The following is a 16701-nucleotide window of genomic DNA, read 5'->3' as shown; positions in this document are numbered from 1 at the left end:
AACAACACGCAGGCCGCGCCTCCTTGGGACTCCGACTGCACAGGCTCGACGAAAAAGAGAGCAAGCGCACTTGGCGGCCTCGGCAACGCTCTCTTCCGCGCAAAAACGGGGGTGCTTAGATTCGCATGCAGTTTTTTTTTTTTTTTTCAGAAATTTTTTTCCGAAAATAGGGGGGGTGCTTAGAATCGCGAAAATACGGTACATCCCGGCCTGCGTTTGCTGACGGCCTTTTTTGACGGACGGTACGAGCCAGCCGTCGTACGAAGCGGGGTCCTTCTAAAATTTGCGTCGTATAACCGAGGTTTTTAATGCATTGTCTCTATGGGGGTTTTGCCGGGACCGCACAAATTCGTCGTAAAATGCGGGTCGTCGCATGACCGGGGGACGTATAATCGAGGTTCCACTTTTTGATGTTTTCATGGGGATGCAGTGTTGAGTTAGGGCTATGGCGGGCTCCTATTAAGTAGCCCGGTAACTTGAGACGCGAACCAGTCTGATTGAAGTTTTCCTCTTTTCTACGGAAGTTCTTGAGGCAACTTTGGCCTCGCCCCATGTACTGCTCACTCGGTGCTGGGCTCTTGAGCTGCCGCATTGAGTGGTGCCTTCATTTTTGCTGTGACACAGAATGGATGCATTGCTGTGAGAAAGGATGAAGGACACTGACGTCGCCACAATGCTGCTGGCATGTTCTGTCAGAAACAGCATGTCTCCATGTTGGATTCTAGCCTCAAAAGTGCTGCTTTTGTCGAGCCATGTGCGGATGTGTGAGGAAGGCATTGTTCTTGTCAATGGATCTAACTTAGAAACTTCTATAGCATTTTGAAAGAGAAAGCTAGGCTAGTTAGAGTAAATTCGCGTTTATACGAAAGGTGCAACATCTACAGGCTCTTCGCCGTCTTCGGAAGGAAATAACGTGAGACTGCTGCACACTTGACCTCTGTGCTACGTGAGACTTTGGTGGGAAGCGTACCTGGTCGTAGTGGTCATGTGGCATGTCCTCATTCATGCTGTTCCATTTAGGAAACATGTAGTGAAGGTGATGACAGTGAAAGCACTAGCTTGGTATTACAGTCCCTGGATATATGACTCTAGCATCACTTGTTTGCTGCCTAGAGGAGGATGAGATGGTAGACAACATTATTGAAGGCCAGAACTAAGGCGTGGTCAAAAGGAGCACATGCTCTGTTAGGGCCCACTGCCGATTTGCCTAATCTAAATGAAGCCAAGCATTCTGGGGTGAAAGGGGAAAGTATAGGAAATAGGGAGAGGTATGCCAATGTTCCATGTGTATAGTTGCCTGGCCACTCGATTCGTCATCATCATAATCATCATCAGCCTGACTACACCCACTGCAGGGCAAAGCTTCTCCCATGTCTCTCCAATTAACCGCGTCCTTCGCCAGTTGCGGCCACCGTATTCCTGCAAATTTCTTAATCTCATTTCCCCACCTAACTTTCTGCTGTCCCCTGCTACGCTTGCCTTCTCTTGGAGTCCACTCTGTTACCCTTGAGGACCAGCGGTTATCTTGCCTTTGCATTACATGCCCCGCCCAAGCCCACTTCTTCCTGAGTGGTGGCCTGATTCAGGCCATCACTTTTTAGCTTTGTTACAGCATTGCAATTTAGAGCGCTCATTCCAAGCTAAAGAAAAAAAAATAGAAGCTGGAACTTGGGTGTTGGCGCTGTCTTAAAAATTTTGCGTGTCTTCGAGTAAAACTAAAAATGTGTGACCAAGTATGTGAAAGCCGTCAGGATCAGCTCCAATCGATCGCTCCATTCTGGGGCCCTTGCCTTGGCAGTTGGCGCTTCACCGGCAGCTGACAGAGACCACCCTGCTCACCATGGCGGGCTTTGTGGAGTGGATCCCCCTGGCTGAAGTGATGGGCTCGGACGGATTGCTGCCACGCATCTTTTGCTTCCTGCTTTCGGACGTGAACCTCCGCATCCAGGCTGCCGAGTGCCTCCAGCAAGTGCTCAGCCGCAAGGTTTGAACTCTGTTCCCGAGATGACAAGTGCATTTCTAGTGGCTGTCTGCAGTGTGAATTCGGTGGAGCAGAAACCTTGAGTAATAAGTCACGTTGCTGAAGTTGTGTTACTGTTACCTTGGGGAGTATGTGCACTGTGTTGCTTTCTACCACATGCTGCTGTAGCAGTGCATTCTTTGCTCAGTTCAGAACTTCCGAGTAATGTTAGATACAGACTGATACTTTGAAACTTGGTGTAGGCTTGTAATTACCGTATACAGTCAAGCCCACTTATAACAGTATTCAAGTGCCATGGAAATACCATTGTTATAACCAATAATTGTTATAACAGGGTTGTGCCGAAAAAAAAGAAAAGATGACAAACTTCAGAGCATTTATTGACAGTAAATACCCGGAGGGGTTTGATTGTTCTAATGCCTGTAAAAGCTCGTTAAATCGAACTTCAGGGAACCGGAACAATGTTCACCGTTCACCGATGACCAAAGCACCGCCATCACTGCGCCACCACCGGGAGCTTCGCGCACCTCCACGTCACATGAATCAAGCCGGCTTTCCGGAAGTGATTCTTATGGGAAATTCTTATGGTAAATTCAAGAAGCATGCAGAACCAAGGGTGCGGTGACGGCTGACAAGAGAAAAAAACCGCGCTGGCTGCATGCACGCGCACTGCACCGACTGATTGGGGGTACGCATGGCGTGCGTAGCCAATGCAGCAATGCAGCAGCTCTCCTGATGCGATGACGCCTGCCTCTTTTGCTTTTGTGGCTTTGCTGCGTCAGCTTAGTCCATTGGTCGGCCCCACACGTGCGCACTTTTGTGTTGTAAGCATGGTTTTGCTGGTGTGATTGTAGCATTTCCTTCTTTTTTTTCTATAATGATTGGCACTCAATTACCAGATTTAATTGTTATAACCAATAATGTGCCTTGACAGCATTGCTATAAGCAGTTTATTTTACCATAGAACACATGAAAAAGCTGATGATGCCTTGACTGACCATTGTTATATCCGATATATTGTTATAACCAGTATTGTTATAAGTGGACTTGACTGTATTGCCGAATGTAAGTCGACTCTGATTATAAGTCGACCCCCCAACTTGCGACCCTCTTTGGGCAAAAAAAAAGTTAGACTTCGAATTTAGGTCGACGCTGCCGCACCCAGCGGTCCTAGCTTGCCCAAAAAGTTTTTCTGAAAAGGCCGAGACATAAAGAAACATTTATTCGTTCACGAGACGTCTCTGACTCGTCGTCGCTTCTGAGGACACAGTCGCGATCATCATCTTATGAGCCACTGCTGCCGCTGGTCGTCGGAAGCGGTGCCGAGATGCCGCACGTAGAAAACGTGCAGAGACCATGTCTGTTGGTAGTCCATACAAGGCATCGTTGACCCATTGTGGCTTTGGGCGTTTTTTCGTGGAACGCCCAAGGTTTGTCGATAACAAGTTGCTGTCGTATTAAAACAAACCTTTGCTTCATATCTCAATTAAATTCAAGTTTTTTTAAGCAGATCCACTTTCGCACTGTGTCTGACAACTATTATGGAATTACGAGCGCACGGGGTATAATATTATCCACAACTCGGTCGAAATTACTCGGCCGATTTTAAGTCTCCGCATATACGTCGACTTCGATTATAAGTCGACCCCCCAACATTGGAAGGACATTTAAAAAAAAAAAAAACATCGACTTATGCACGGCAATATATGGTAATTTTTGTGTTTGTAGCTTAGGGGATTTAAGTTTAATGTAGTAGAAAGATTGTTTAAAATCTTGACACAGTAAAAAAAAAAAGTACGTGCTAGTGGCAGTTTTAAGTTTTTGCCTCTGGCTTTTTTTTTATCCTTTCTGTTTTGTCATTCTTGAAGGTGAATAAAATTTCCTGAGCCTTTATTGGCTTGCGTCACTACATGGCAGAGGTTTGGTTTGGCTGAAAGAAGTGTTTGGCATATTGAAACACATCACTGGTGCTGCTTCTGTGTTAAAGTAACAAATTTCAAACTGAGTGCTAGGCATATTGCTGAGTATATATAACTTATAGTATGTGAACCATTAGTGCTGGGCATATTGCTATATGCCTGGCATATTAGTGCTGGGAAGATTTTTTGAAGCTAGACATCCGTCTATGGGAAGAAAACAACACAGCGCAAAATAAGGGGCTTGAGGAGCACTTTGACCTGAAAGTCATGTCGCTATTGAGCTGTTCATGACTTGCCATTCATCATATAGCATAGCATCTCGATAATGCAGTTCTCCGGGAACATGCGAAATGTTCGTATCATCCAAAAATCGTACGATCCAAAACAAGCCATTTTGAATGCGAAAACAAAGAAAATACAACCTTATTTGTTTGGAAATGTTATTTTCTACTAAGGAAGCCCATAACATTCTTTTGGACCTTCCCTCGATGTCGCGGAATAAAATGCTACAAACCTAGTAAAACTGTGCATTCCTCATGACTGCATTTCTCTGCCTAACAATGCTGCAGAGAGCATCAACAGTGCTAGGCTTAGCTCTTTCACTATGTCGGCACGCATCCTCTTTGAGTCTTTATTGACTTTCTTCAGGATTTCCAGCTTATTTAAAAGAAAGGGCCTTCCTAACCAGATTCGGGCAAGGCTTCATTGCGACTTGAAGGTGTGAATGCTGGCCGCACCACCGCACGCCACCAATGCAGTGCGGTGAAGCCTGCCGCCTGCGATTGAAGCGTGTACCACTTGGCACTGAGTTTTATATATTGGCCTGGTTATTTTTGGCCGAAAATGTCTGCAATGTTCGTTTCCTTTTCCTCCACGTTGCCAAGTATAATCCCTTTTCAACGGCATCATCATCGCCGAGAGTCCGCTGGTTGAGAAATCGTTCATATCATACCGAACCATGGCATATTTTATATAATCCACTCTGCCCGGGACATTTTAAAATTCTTGTCATAGCGAAATTCGGATCAAACCGTAATAGTATCAGTGAGATTTTGCTAGTAGAATCTCGATGATATGAATCTCACGAGGTCATGAAAAATGTTCGTGTCATCCAAGATTTCGTATCATCCATAACAAACAAAATTCGTATGCAGAAGCACAGAAAAGGTGTTCACGAAAATCTGTTAGTGGCTGATGAGATTTATTTACGGCCGCGTGCCACCGCTCAGTGCTTGCAGTTAGTGCCGTGCGGCTGGTGATCTTGGCTCACGCATTCGTATCAACTGTATGCACGTGGGATAGTGTTCAGAATGGCTGAAATTCTGCACATTGTACACAGTGCACACCAGGCTAGGAATTCTAAGAATTTTTATCATCCTGAAATTCGTATCAGCCCTGTTTGCATTATTGAGATTTTACTGTATTTCACAAGGCCAATATCTCTTAGCTGCACCTTTCTGATTTGTTTTTAAAAATCTCTTTTGTTTAACGAACTATGTCATACATACTAATTCCAGGCCTAACTGCCAAGTTTCAAATTTAGCTTGAACTCTCTAGTACTGCAGAATGCACTGTCTATAACCTACAACGAGTCTTGTGTTTTGAAGCTAGACTTGCATGAAACTGTTGCTGTAGTAAAACATATTGCCACGTATCATTGTAGCGCCCGTTCGTTCGCGCAAGGCTGCAGAAAAGGGGTGTTATCATTTTTGTTCCTGACGTGAGAAGCGACCGGTCTAATCTCGATTGTTCACAGCCATGAAGAGCTGCATCTAAGTGTTTCCAGATTACTGTAGATGATCTCGACCTGTTATCTCGAAGTTTCCTAGCCGGCTTTAAATTGTGCGATGCCGCGGGCATTCATAGATTGACGATTGACGAGCACGCTTGTTGCTTACGCTGCCACCGAGTGATTCAGTTATTTTGCGGGCGCAAGTCAGCCCAAATAAAGAGCTTCGTTTGCAAGTATTTCTGGTGTCTTCCTGACCGCTGGACTGCCGTCACTACAACGTGACAATATGGAATATTGTTTCTGTATGAAAATGTAATATTGTTTTCATTTTGTTACGCGCCATGACTCTGTACACAAAGTTGAATAATTTATACAGTGAAATGTAAAGCCTGCCACCGTGACACCTTGTTTGTGAAAAGACACCCTACTCTTCGATAGGATACGTACCTGCCAGGGTTTGAGGGCCTGTCAAGCTCTGTGTGGCCTTTTCCCACAACTCCTTTGCACACCTGATTGAATTGATAAAGCTATGCTTTACTTTACCTAGTACTGACTTCTGATGATGTGAACAAGACAGTACTGAATAATATAACCTTGTATGGTCATGTTGTCCTTTAATGATGCATAACTTTGGTTTTAGCAGTTTTGCGGTGGCTCAGTGGTTATGGTGCTCGGCTGCTGACCCGAAAGACGCGGGTTCGATCCCGGCCTCGGTGGCTGGAATTTCTTTGGAGGCGAAATTCTAGAGGCCCGTGTACTGTGCGATGTCAGTGCACGTTAAAGAACCCCAGGTGGTCGAAAATTTCCGGAGCCCTCCACTGCGGCGTCTCTCATAGCCTGAGTTGCTTTGGGACGTTAAACCCCATAAACCAAACCTAAACCAAACTGTTTAACTAATCAGATCTTCATTGTGCCTTTTCTGATTTTGCTTGGTTGCAGGGAAAGCCTGAGGAGCGGAAGCCCCTGCTGACGCTCTTCAACCAGCACACTCTGGACACCATCGTCTCTGCTTTGAAGTGAGAGCGAGCGAGGTGCAGTCCTCTTGATTAGGGCTCCTAACCTCTTTCTTTGCTTTTGCTTAGGGCTGCATCCAGCGAGCCTCTGAATGAGGCCTCCTTTCTCTTTCTGAAGAAGTTGTGCTCAGTCACTGCGAACCTTGGACAGAACTGTCTAACGCACTGGGTGAGTGGAGCTTTGAAGCAACTTTTAATTCCTTAGCATTAGGACACCGATTATCGCAAAAAGCGGCCGGCGTTGACGTGTGAAGCCTCGTTTGGCAGGAGGCAATGTGGAGAGAGGGAAGTCCCCCTCTCTACTTTCAGGGAGCAGTGGGTGGGAGGCGACAGGTGGCGTGAGGGACACCGCAGTCACCAGTCAGAGTTGAGGGGGTAGGTATAGTGGACAAGGGGTATGGTGTGTCGCACTTTGATTGATGGACTGGATCATACCACCTGCTCGCATGTTCTGAACCCATCAGCTGCTTCATCCAGTGGGGAACTCTAATATTAACACATACTTAGCCGAATGAATTGCATTGAAAGTCTGAGAACTTTTTTTTTCACATTGGCATTTCTTTTTCTGAATGATCACTGTGAGGAACAAAAGGGAAAGAAAATGCACTTGCATATGGGGCAGGTGCTGAATTCCTAACCAGTGCTTTTCTCGCTTCAAATTTTTTTTGCATTGATGCATGTTTCAGTGTGGTCATTCTGTTGTGGAGGAAATTTGACATTGCTGTAATGTCATGGATCCCCCCCCGAGAACACTCAGGCCGAAAGAATGGACTAGGCAACAGGTGTACCGACACACACACACATTTAATAGGCCCTACGCGACACAAACACTAGCACACAAAACTAACTAACAAAACTAACACAAAACACAAACTACTAATACACGCAGCCTGGGAACACCCAGTCTACTAGCGTTCGGCGTACGTGTTCACAGTTCGGTGCTGCTGATGCGTTGCTTGAGTCCAGTCATTGGCATCTAGGTATCTGGCATCGAGGTGGTGTTCGAAGTGCTCAGGCTGGCGTTGTTGGCTGCGTCGTACAAGCTCCCGGTCCGAGTTCCCGTGGAGGCGTTGCTGGTGATGTCGGCGTGGAGGGCACCGCCCGGATGGGTGGCAACAGCGCTGGAGGCACCCCTGACCATAGCAGGTGGTTCCGTCAGCCGTTGTTGACTCCCCGGAATGGGCTCAGGAACAGCAGGAAGTCTACGGTGCAATGCCATAGAAGTCGAGATAACGGGAGCAGTAGCCGGCGTTGCTCTCTTCCAGCCGAGGTGTCCCTTATCCGCCGGAACTCCGATTCTCTGTTCTTCACCCCCGTGGCATGCTCTCTCTTGCGCTTTTATAGCCTTGTCGTTGGTACACGTCATCCTTGTCTTCATCGTCATCGCCTACTCTTTTCCACCAGTCAACTCTTCCCATTTCACCGAATACTTCTTCTTCATCTTCTTTATTATTGGATTAATACACGTCATGCTTATCGTCATCCTTGTCTTCTCCAAACTTCTCTAATTCATACTTCTATTTACAGTTTCCTATTATATGTGACATGTAATCATCCCAGAGCCTAGGGGATCACCTTGTTTGTCGTTGTTAGCAGAACTGTAGCTGGATTCTGTGCTTTGGTCTCTGCAGGATTAGTAATGCTTCTTGACTCCTGAACTTGGTGATAGTTGCATGTAGCACTTAGATTGGGTGTGCCTTTTTGCTACTTTGGGCTACTTTTGTAGGGCTGTGCTTTTGCTACCTATATGTGGCTAACGTTTTAGTTTGGATTTATAAGACACCTGCATTGATGTCGCATTTGAATACAGACAGCATCTCACTGTGAGGAAAGGGCTTTCATGCATGCACTGAAGGCTATGTGTGCTAGCTCCACTGGACCATTATGGCCATTCACCTATATCTGGCATGGAGTGCCACAGGTCATTTATGCTATGTAACCTGTTTTATCTTGCTGCAGCTGTTATTAGATATGCTGTTCGTATGCATTTGAGTACCTTTGCACCCCATATCGAGTGCACTGTTTAATATTAACTTCCTGTTTAATATTAGCTGTCGCACTGGCCACTTGAATGTGGTCATAACCACTGTCTCTCGATTTCATGAATCAGTTGAATGACTTCAGACTTTTACTTCTTGAAATTCATGGGAGGAAACGGCTACCAATGGGATTCATTCTTTTTTGCCGTGCAAATCTTGCCCAGAACCTAGAAGCTGAGCGGCCATCCTTAGAACTCTTCCAAGCCTACCTGGATGTCCTGCTGTCTCTAATGCAGCATCCAAGTCAAGTAAGCATCAGTGTCAAAGGCATTGACATACTTGTCGCTATTTGCCTCTCCTCATGCATTTGCATCTGCTCTTCCTTTGTTTTTTTCGCAGGCTGTGAACAACATCACTTTGCCAGTGTGGGCAGCCCTGTTCCGACATTCTGAGGTGTCACGCCTGGACATCGTGCGCAACCTGCTTCCAAAGTTCTTCAAGGTAGCCACTGAAAAGCTGATGAAGGTTTGTCCACTCTTCTTTCTTGTGTGACACCTAGGCCAGCCTAATGTTTTATGCAGAAGTGTTCACTAAGCCTAATTCATGCATGAGCTACTGATCTGTACGGAGTAGGTTTTATTGAGCTCATCTATTGTGTGTTGTGTATCAGTGTATTGGAAGTTGTCAGAAAATACACCTGTAGGGTAGGCAGTAACTGCTGACAGTGAGATAACTAGGAGGATATGAATGGGGTGGAGTACATTTGGCAGGCACTCTCAGGTGATGATTGGCACTATATACCAATATCCCTCAAGAGGAAAGTATACAACAGCTGTATCTTACCGGTAGTCACCTCTGGGGCAGAATGTAAAAGCTAACAAAAAGGATTGGATTTAAATTGAGTATAGCTCACCGATTTATGGAAATGAAAGTTATAGGTGTAATCAAGGAATAGGTGTGAGTTAATGACACCCTAGTCAAAATCAAGAAGGTGAAATGGGCATGGGCAAGGCATGCAATGTGAAGGCAAGTGAACTGGTGGTGGCTAGAGTATAATGCGCTGAATTGCGAGAATGTAAATGTGGCAGGGGGTGTCGAGAATCAGGTGGCTGGTTGAAATTAAAAAGTTTGTGGAGATAAGGTGGCTGCGGTTGGCACAGGACAGGGTTATTTGGAGGAACGCGTGAAAGGCCTTTGTCCTGCAGTGGACATAGGCTGCTGCTGATGATGATGACTGTGTGACTCCTACTTGGTGACCACGTAATAGGTGGCCGTTAACCAGTGCCACTCTTGCTCCTCAGCATCACAATGAAGAAGTGTTGCATGGTGTGCTTGTACAAATTTCCGCATTTTTCTCTTGTGCCTAAGTGGCTAGCTTAGTTAATGTTCCCGTGAACAGTTTCAAAGTGTTTGTAATGTTTAGGCTTCATTTCCAAGACAAACTTAAGCCACCACTCATAAATTTCAGGTTGGTCAACCATCGCGAGATGACAACCCAGCGTGTGCGTATGCCCGGCTGGACTTTGACAGTGATGAGGACTTTGCACCATTCTTAGGGAGTAAGTTGTATTCGCCTGTGCATTGTCTTTGTGTTTCAAAGGTGAATGAGAACAGTGCTTTCATCAAACTGCTGAAGACAAGGCATCGAAGAACTGAAGCTTACATGCCTGTTTTGTTGAACATAAGAAAATGAAAAATTGTTAATGCTAGGCACTCAACTTTGTACAGTCGAGCCGGAATGAAACGCGAACAGAGCATGTCAAGAAAACAAAATATTTTACCTGCCTACTTTCAGCTGAAGTGTACAACTAGCCTGATTCATGTGTCCGGGTAAAGGGCCTACTGGAATGCATAATCGAAAATAGGTTGTAAAGGAATATCTCTCTGCAAAGCAGAAATGTATGACATATGCGTGTTTGCGTTTCATTCCGGCCTGACTGTACATCTAGCAGTTATGAGACTGCGGTGACATTTAGTGAACAGGTAGGAAAGTTGGAGTTACTTCGTGGGTGGCAACTTCATGGGCGGTATGCTACACACGGACTGCATACGTGTTAGCCTCATTCTGTTATTTTTTTTTTCACAGGTGCCGCTTTGTAATCACCCTCATGTAGGCTTTCCAGTAGGCTTGTGCATTGCTTCAAAACAGTGTTGAAGGAATACACTTAGAAAGTGTGCACATACTCTACACTTTGACCTATCTTGGCACTAAATCAGAAAGTGGTAAAGCATAGTCTTAGAAGAACATATTAGAAGAAGGGTGCTAAACAAGCGCTTCTGCCTTTTTCGTCTTTTTACCACTTTTCAAGCCATGAAACGCCTAGCCTGGTTACAAGCTCAGTGGAGCTCGTCTTAGTTTCCGTTAGTTATGTCAAGCTCGCTCTGCCATTACATCAGCCCTTTCTGTGGGAGTGAAGGACCTGTATTTGTAGCAGAGGCTGCTTTGCACGAAGTGTTCTGATTACTTCATGCTAGAGTACTAAGTGAGCTCGCAAGTGAACAAAATATCTCTGTTTGGTGAGGAATCTGATGTCTTGAAACAGTGCAAACATAAAAACAAGGAGGGCAAGTTTGAAGGTATGCTTTAAGGTCTGTTCTTTTTTTTTCTTGGGAATGACTTCTATTGTCAGAGTTCCGGGTGGATGTGACGGAAGCTGTGCGGCTGGCCACTCTTCTGAACCCCATTGCTGGCTTCCAGATGGTCAGCCAGTGGCTTCAGACACTGCTAGCAGCCAGGATCGAAGTGGGAAATGGTATGTCAGCCACCTTGTCCTGTCCTTGTGCCACTATGGTTGAGTACGCCATTGGGAAGCTTTGTGTGACAGTTAAGTTCGCATTACTGCGGGATTTGAGCCGATTGGCATGTATGTATACGTATGATGGATTGAAAATAGGAAGTATAGAGAGGGACCAAAATAACCGCACATATTTCTACCACCTGGTCTTCTTTTTCACCTTGATCGTTACAAACAATGAGAGTTCTTCAGAAAGCTCCTATGGTCCACTTTAATATAGGGGCAACAGAGCTGCATTGATATGACTAGAATGTTGAAGTGCCAGTGCTTAATTTATTTTTGCGTCAGCATATTCTCAAGAAGCAGCTGTGTTGTATGCCTGTCAAGTATCTTGTGGGCTGTGGGTCACGGAAAAGAAAGAATCTGGTTATTTATGGCGGCATTGGTGCTGCGGAGTGTTCACAGCGTTTGCGCATTGCGCTTTCCTTTATCTCGAGCTCCCTCATACTAAGCAATCTCAGTAGGTATAAATACTAGTGTGAGAGAAAATAAAGCGAGCTTGATTAGCTGGTTGGTGGTTGCGTTATGGATAAGGCGGGTTTAGCCTTACATTGATTACATCAGCAATTGCTTTGCCTGTGGCACGTAGTGGAAAAAAAAAAGAGCCAATACATGCCTACCACTCTCCCAAGAGGCTGGCTTCCTCTAAGAAATCCAAAGAGAGCCTTGTTACTGAGCGCCTCTTAGTTCGCAGAAACACCACATTAGTGTTAGCGTGATTAGGATAGTAATTCGTTGCTATCATCTCTATCATCTGATGTACAAACTTGCACCCTTTGTAATATTGTTAGCCGTGTTTGTTTCCTGATGTTGCTTGTTCATTTACCGTTTTGATTTTTTTCATCATGCTACATGTGAAGAGCCCGACAATGGTCACTGTTCACTCAACTCACCGTCAGCAGTACGCTGGGACGCCCTCGCCACATTCATGGATGGCGTGTTCAGCCGTTTTCTCACCTCGCCAAACCCAAAGGTAGGACTTTATCCTAAAACCATATCGTAAGGCCAGAGCACGTGATATTTTTAAAACTTCCCAAGTACTTCAAGAAATTAGTGTATATGTCTGTGAGCCACCAGTGCTGCTTTTGAAAAATGAGGTCGCATACCTGAGTGATGACTTGTAGATATGAACCCCTTGTTTTTAATTTTTTTTTCTTACATTTTTGTCAGCGCACCCGTGTGTCTCTTTCTGTGCTTGTTTCTTTGTTGTTGTTGTTGCTTTTTTGTATTGGTTTTCACTTTTTGAGCCATGTGCTGTTTGAATGGTGCAGCTTTGTTGTTTGGGGTCGGTTCACACAATGAACGTGTTTGAGGAAGAACTTGCGGCATCAGGCAGTAAGGCTAGTGAACGCGTTCACATGATGGATGAGAAGAATGGACAACGGATGAAGCAACTAACTGATATGGTGTATTCTACGATGATGTCATTCTGTCCGGACCCCATGCAGTTCTTTGTAAGCTATCACATCACATGTGATGCCATAGTAGGTTTTGGTGAAATAGGGAACAGGGCATGTTAGCATTGCATTTGTTGTTCCGATGCACATGAAATCAGTGGCACAAAGGGGACAAGAGATCAAACCATAAGTTATTGTTACCTGTGGGGTTTAATTGGGGAGAGATAAATACGTTCTCCCCGCTTAACAGCGGCTGACACAGTTCAAAACCGCACGGACCCCACCCCGTGGGGTCGTCATCCTGTCTGAGGCCAGAGAGGACGACGAGCTGACGGGAACATGTTTCCACACGAGGTCTCACGCCGGCGAAGAGCGGAGCTTTGCACGTGAACGTCCACGCACTTCCCCGGTCCCGAGCAAAAAAGCCTGTCTCTCCCCCGTGCACGCACTGCGACGCGAGCGCCCTCCCCTGTTAGTTAAAGTAACACAACTGAGGAGAATGCACTGCGGGGAAGCTAACCACAGAGAACGAGTTGAGGATGCATTGCGGGAAAGCGAAACACAGGGGTCGAGTGCGTCCCCACATACCTTCTCACCATCAGCTGTCATATCATGGATATGGAATTTGTGACCGTAACGACAGCCTACGTCAGCTCCATCTTTTGGTTGGAAAATGGACTTGAACAAGCTTTGAAAGATAATTTCTTGTGGCATTACTTCAAAATGACACATTAAAAAAAAGTAATGGTGCTATAAATACGAAGGGAAGACATTCAATTTTCAATTCAATTCAATTCTTTTTATTATCATTTCTTCAGCACAGTACATAACATCACTGTCTGGATCCTTAGCCAAAGGCTAGTTATGGATCCATGCAATAAAAGCAAAGATATTAATGAGGACAAATGCTTTCTACATGCATGCCAAAATAATACACATAAGAATGGTGGAAAAATGCAAAGCGTACGAGCAAGAGGGTTCAAATTACAGAAACGCAAGAGGGCTCACTACAAAAAAAATAGAAGAGTGTGCAAAAAAACATGAAGGCAGGAACAGCATTCTTTATACAAAATAAACGCAGTTGCCTTATAAGTGATTATTCAATGACATATAAATGGCAAACCCAACATAGACACTACAGAAAATAAGAAACAATCACATGTCTCAGCTCCTGGATAGTTGTGAGGTATTTGTGTCTACTTTTGTACAGTGCAAATCATTTTTGCCAGAGCGCAGGAATGGCGGTAAATTATGAAAGCACTGCTGCTGTAACTGAGCCATGGTCCCAATCTCACTTCTGTGCCCACAGCCCAGTGCAGAGGAAGGAATCTTCTTGCTGGAATCCCTGCTTAACTTTGAAACTGCGGTAAGACCACTCTTTCTACACTCCTGCTATCACTTGACATACTAATACTATGGTGCCATTCATTTTCTGATTACTAAACAATGCGTCTGTTTCATTCATCTCTTGTGCTACCACAGGACCCGGTTATCCTGTCCTATACCCTGTCCTGCATATCCAACTTGGGTGTGTTTCTCACACTTGCCCCTGGGAGTCTACCCAAAGTGCTCAACAAGGTGCGAGAGTCCTTTTCTTTTGGCAGACCCTGGTTGAGCGATGCCTAGGGTTTTCTTCTACCAATGCCTGTGTGTTGAGTGAGAACTAAGACTACCAGTCAGTGAGGATATGGAGCTGCATGTGTTTACAAAAAGGAATTGTGCTGTCTCACAGAAGCAGAAAGCAAACAAAACTATTACTCGAAAAGGATAAAAGCACTACACTGTAAATTGAGCATTCTTTTTGTTCGTGATTTTTCATTTTTTATTGCTTTTTAAACAGGAATCGACATGCATACAGATTTACACTGTAGTAGAATGGAAAGTTGGGCGAGTTGGTATACGTTCATTTTGGGTGGAAAAACAGCGCGAAAGGGACGAAAGACAAAGATGAAGGAAACCACACGGACGAGCGCTGACTCACAACTATTTTTTATTCAGAAAAAGCAGACATTTATAGTTAAAAAAAGTCACATGACCTGACGTCGCCCACACACATACCATAGTTCTTAGACTGTTGTACAGTCAAACCCGTTTATAACGAATAGCATGATTCAACGCGAATAGTTCGTTATATGAAGTATTTCGTTATAACCGAACCCGCTTTTAACGAACCTTTAACAAACCTCAGTACCAAATTCGTTATACACGAGTTCGTAAGCCGGCTTGCGAAGACGACAGCCGTCAGCGTTTGGGTGCTCCTGCGCATTTCCTCTGATGGCCGACTTGTTTTTCAAGATGGTGCTTAACGTGCTCCTCGGAATCTTGAAGTGCGCGGCAACGTCAGCCTTTAATCATCTCAAGTTTGTAGGAAAGCGGCACGGCACGCCGCTGCTTCGTCGTAATCTTGCAGGATGTAGCGGCGGAATGTGTCGGCAGCAAAGTAGGGACGTCCGGAAGCGAGCAGCACGACTTGCAAACGCGAGCAAAGAAAGCTGAGAAGACGCGGGAAAGCGTCGCGGGGCCGCGCATGCGCAGTGGAGGGAGCCCTAAGCTACTGCAGAAAGAGCCTCCCGGGCCGATTGCCCTGCATTTCACGAAAGCGCGGCGCGGGGGCAGGCAGCGGGGCGTCGCGACATGGAACCGGCGCAGTACCGCGTTGGCGGTCCTTTGACGACCGATTGCACGCGATAGCGGCGATCGCGGCGATTGCGGCACCGATTGCGGCACCGAGTGCGGCCCGGAAATGGCTGCCTAGAGATACTGGATGCGGGCACAAAGGCGCGTCGGCGGGCGTTTGGTGAGCGATCGCGCGCGCTGAGAGTTCGCTGTATCCAATGTGTAATTCGTTATAAAAAATACATTTCATATGGATAACGATATCACAACTTCGAGTGTTCGTTATAAGGAATAATTCGCTCTATCTGAGTTCGTTATATTCGGGTTTGACTGTACTCTTGGCATGTGCACGGGCGACGTCAGGTCATGTGACTTTTTTAACTATAAATGTCTGTTTTTTTTTTAATAAAAAATAGTTGTGAGTCAGTGCTCGTCCGTGTGGTTTCCTTCATCTTTGTCTTCCGTCCCTTTCGCGCTGTTTTTCCAGCCAAAATGAGCATACAGATTTAGTTGGCAAAAAAGGAAGTCCCAAGAGACACTCCATCTGACTGACTTCCTTGTGCAAAGTGTGTTGAATGCGTAGTAGATGCAATGCTGAGTAGTAAGACTGTAGTGGGTAGTCATAAGGACTAAAACTGAAAAACGATATCAACTGTAATTAAACAAAAAACAAAACAAAAATAAATTATATAAACAGCAGTACAGTAAGAAGTATTGAGTTCGTGCGCAAAACAGTAGGTGCATTGAAATACAGTGCTGAAGGTTATAACCAAGGTTGTATATTTTGTTTTCATAGTAAGCATGTTTCAAGATGACTGTGAAATGTTTACAGCTAGAATGTGATGTATGTGATGTGGGTAAGGTAACAGGCTGAAAAATAATATTCCAGCTAAGGTTGGGGGTGAATTAACTGTAAGCGTTCACTTCTAGAAATACTATTCTGCCGATCAGAGAGTCTTCCGCAGGTTCTTTTGATTAGATATTTAATGCTAAGGCCATCAATCATCGTCACAACAGTTGAGTTGAAACACAATTAGAGAAAGTTTAAGGGGGGAAGCTGGCCTTAGAAAAAAAATTTGTTTATGAAGTCATAATAATGGAATCTTCAAGAAACATGTATTTTTGCATGCTGATTCCAAATATGTTATTTAATTTTATGTGAAACAAGTCCTCGTACACTTACATATTATGTTATGCAACTTATTGCTGACAGCTTTCAATAAATTTTGCTGCAGGAAACTTGCTAGGACGCATGCCATTGGCTTGTCT

At 45.0% G+C, this 16701-nt stretch overlaps 1 protein-coding gene across 2 annotated transcripts in view; it reads left to right on the top strand.

The window, feature by feature from the left end:
* Ranbp21 (exportin-5-like protein Ranbp21) overlaps positions 1-16701 on the top strand; it is a 61075-nt gene that overhangs the window by 19318 nt on the left and 25056 nt on the right. For both annotated transcript variants that reach the window (XM_089558132.1, XM_089558131.1), the window contains exons 7-16: positions 1799-1984; positions 6572-6648; positions 6715-6814; positions 8849-8932; positions 9024-9149; positions 10093-10183; positions 11255-11377; positions 12280-12392; positions 14126-14182; positions 14299-14394. In XM_089558132.1, the coding sequence (XP_089414258.1) occupies positions 1799-1984; positions 6572-6648; positions 6715-6814; positions 8849-8932; positions 9024-9149; positions 10093-10183; positions 11255-11377; positions 12280-12392; positions 14126-14182; positions 14299-14394 (1053 nt within the window). The remainder of the gene's footprint in view (positions 1-1798; positions 1985-6571; positions 6649-6714; positions 6815-8848; positions 8933-9023; positions 9150-10092; positions 10184-11254; positions 11378-12279; positions 12393-14125; positions 14183-14298; positions 14395-16701) is intronic.

Source organism: Amblyomma mixtum, chromosome 8, assembly GCF_055824585.1.
Source record: "Amblyomma mixtum isolate Tamu chromosome 8, ASM5582458v1, whole genome shotgun sequence".
NCBI classification, from domain to species: Eukaryota; Metazoa; Arthropoda; class Arachnida; order Ixodida; family Ixodidae; genus Amblyomma; species Amblyomma mixtum.
This window is presented reverse-complemented; position numbering and strand designations above follow the sequence as displayed.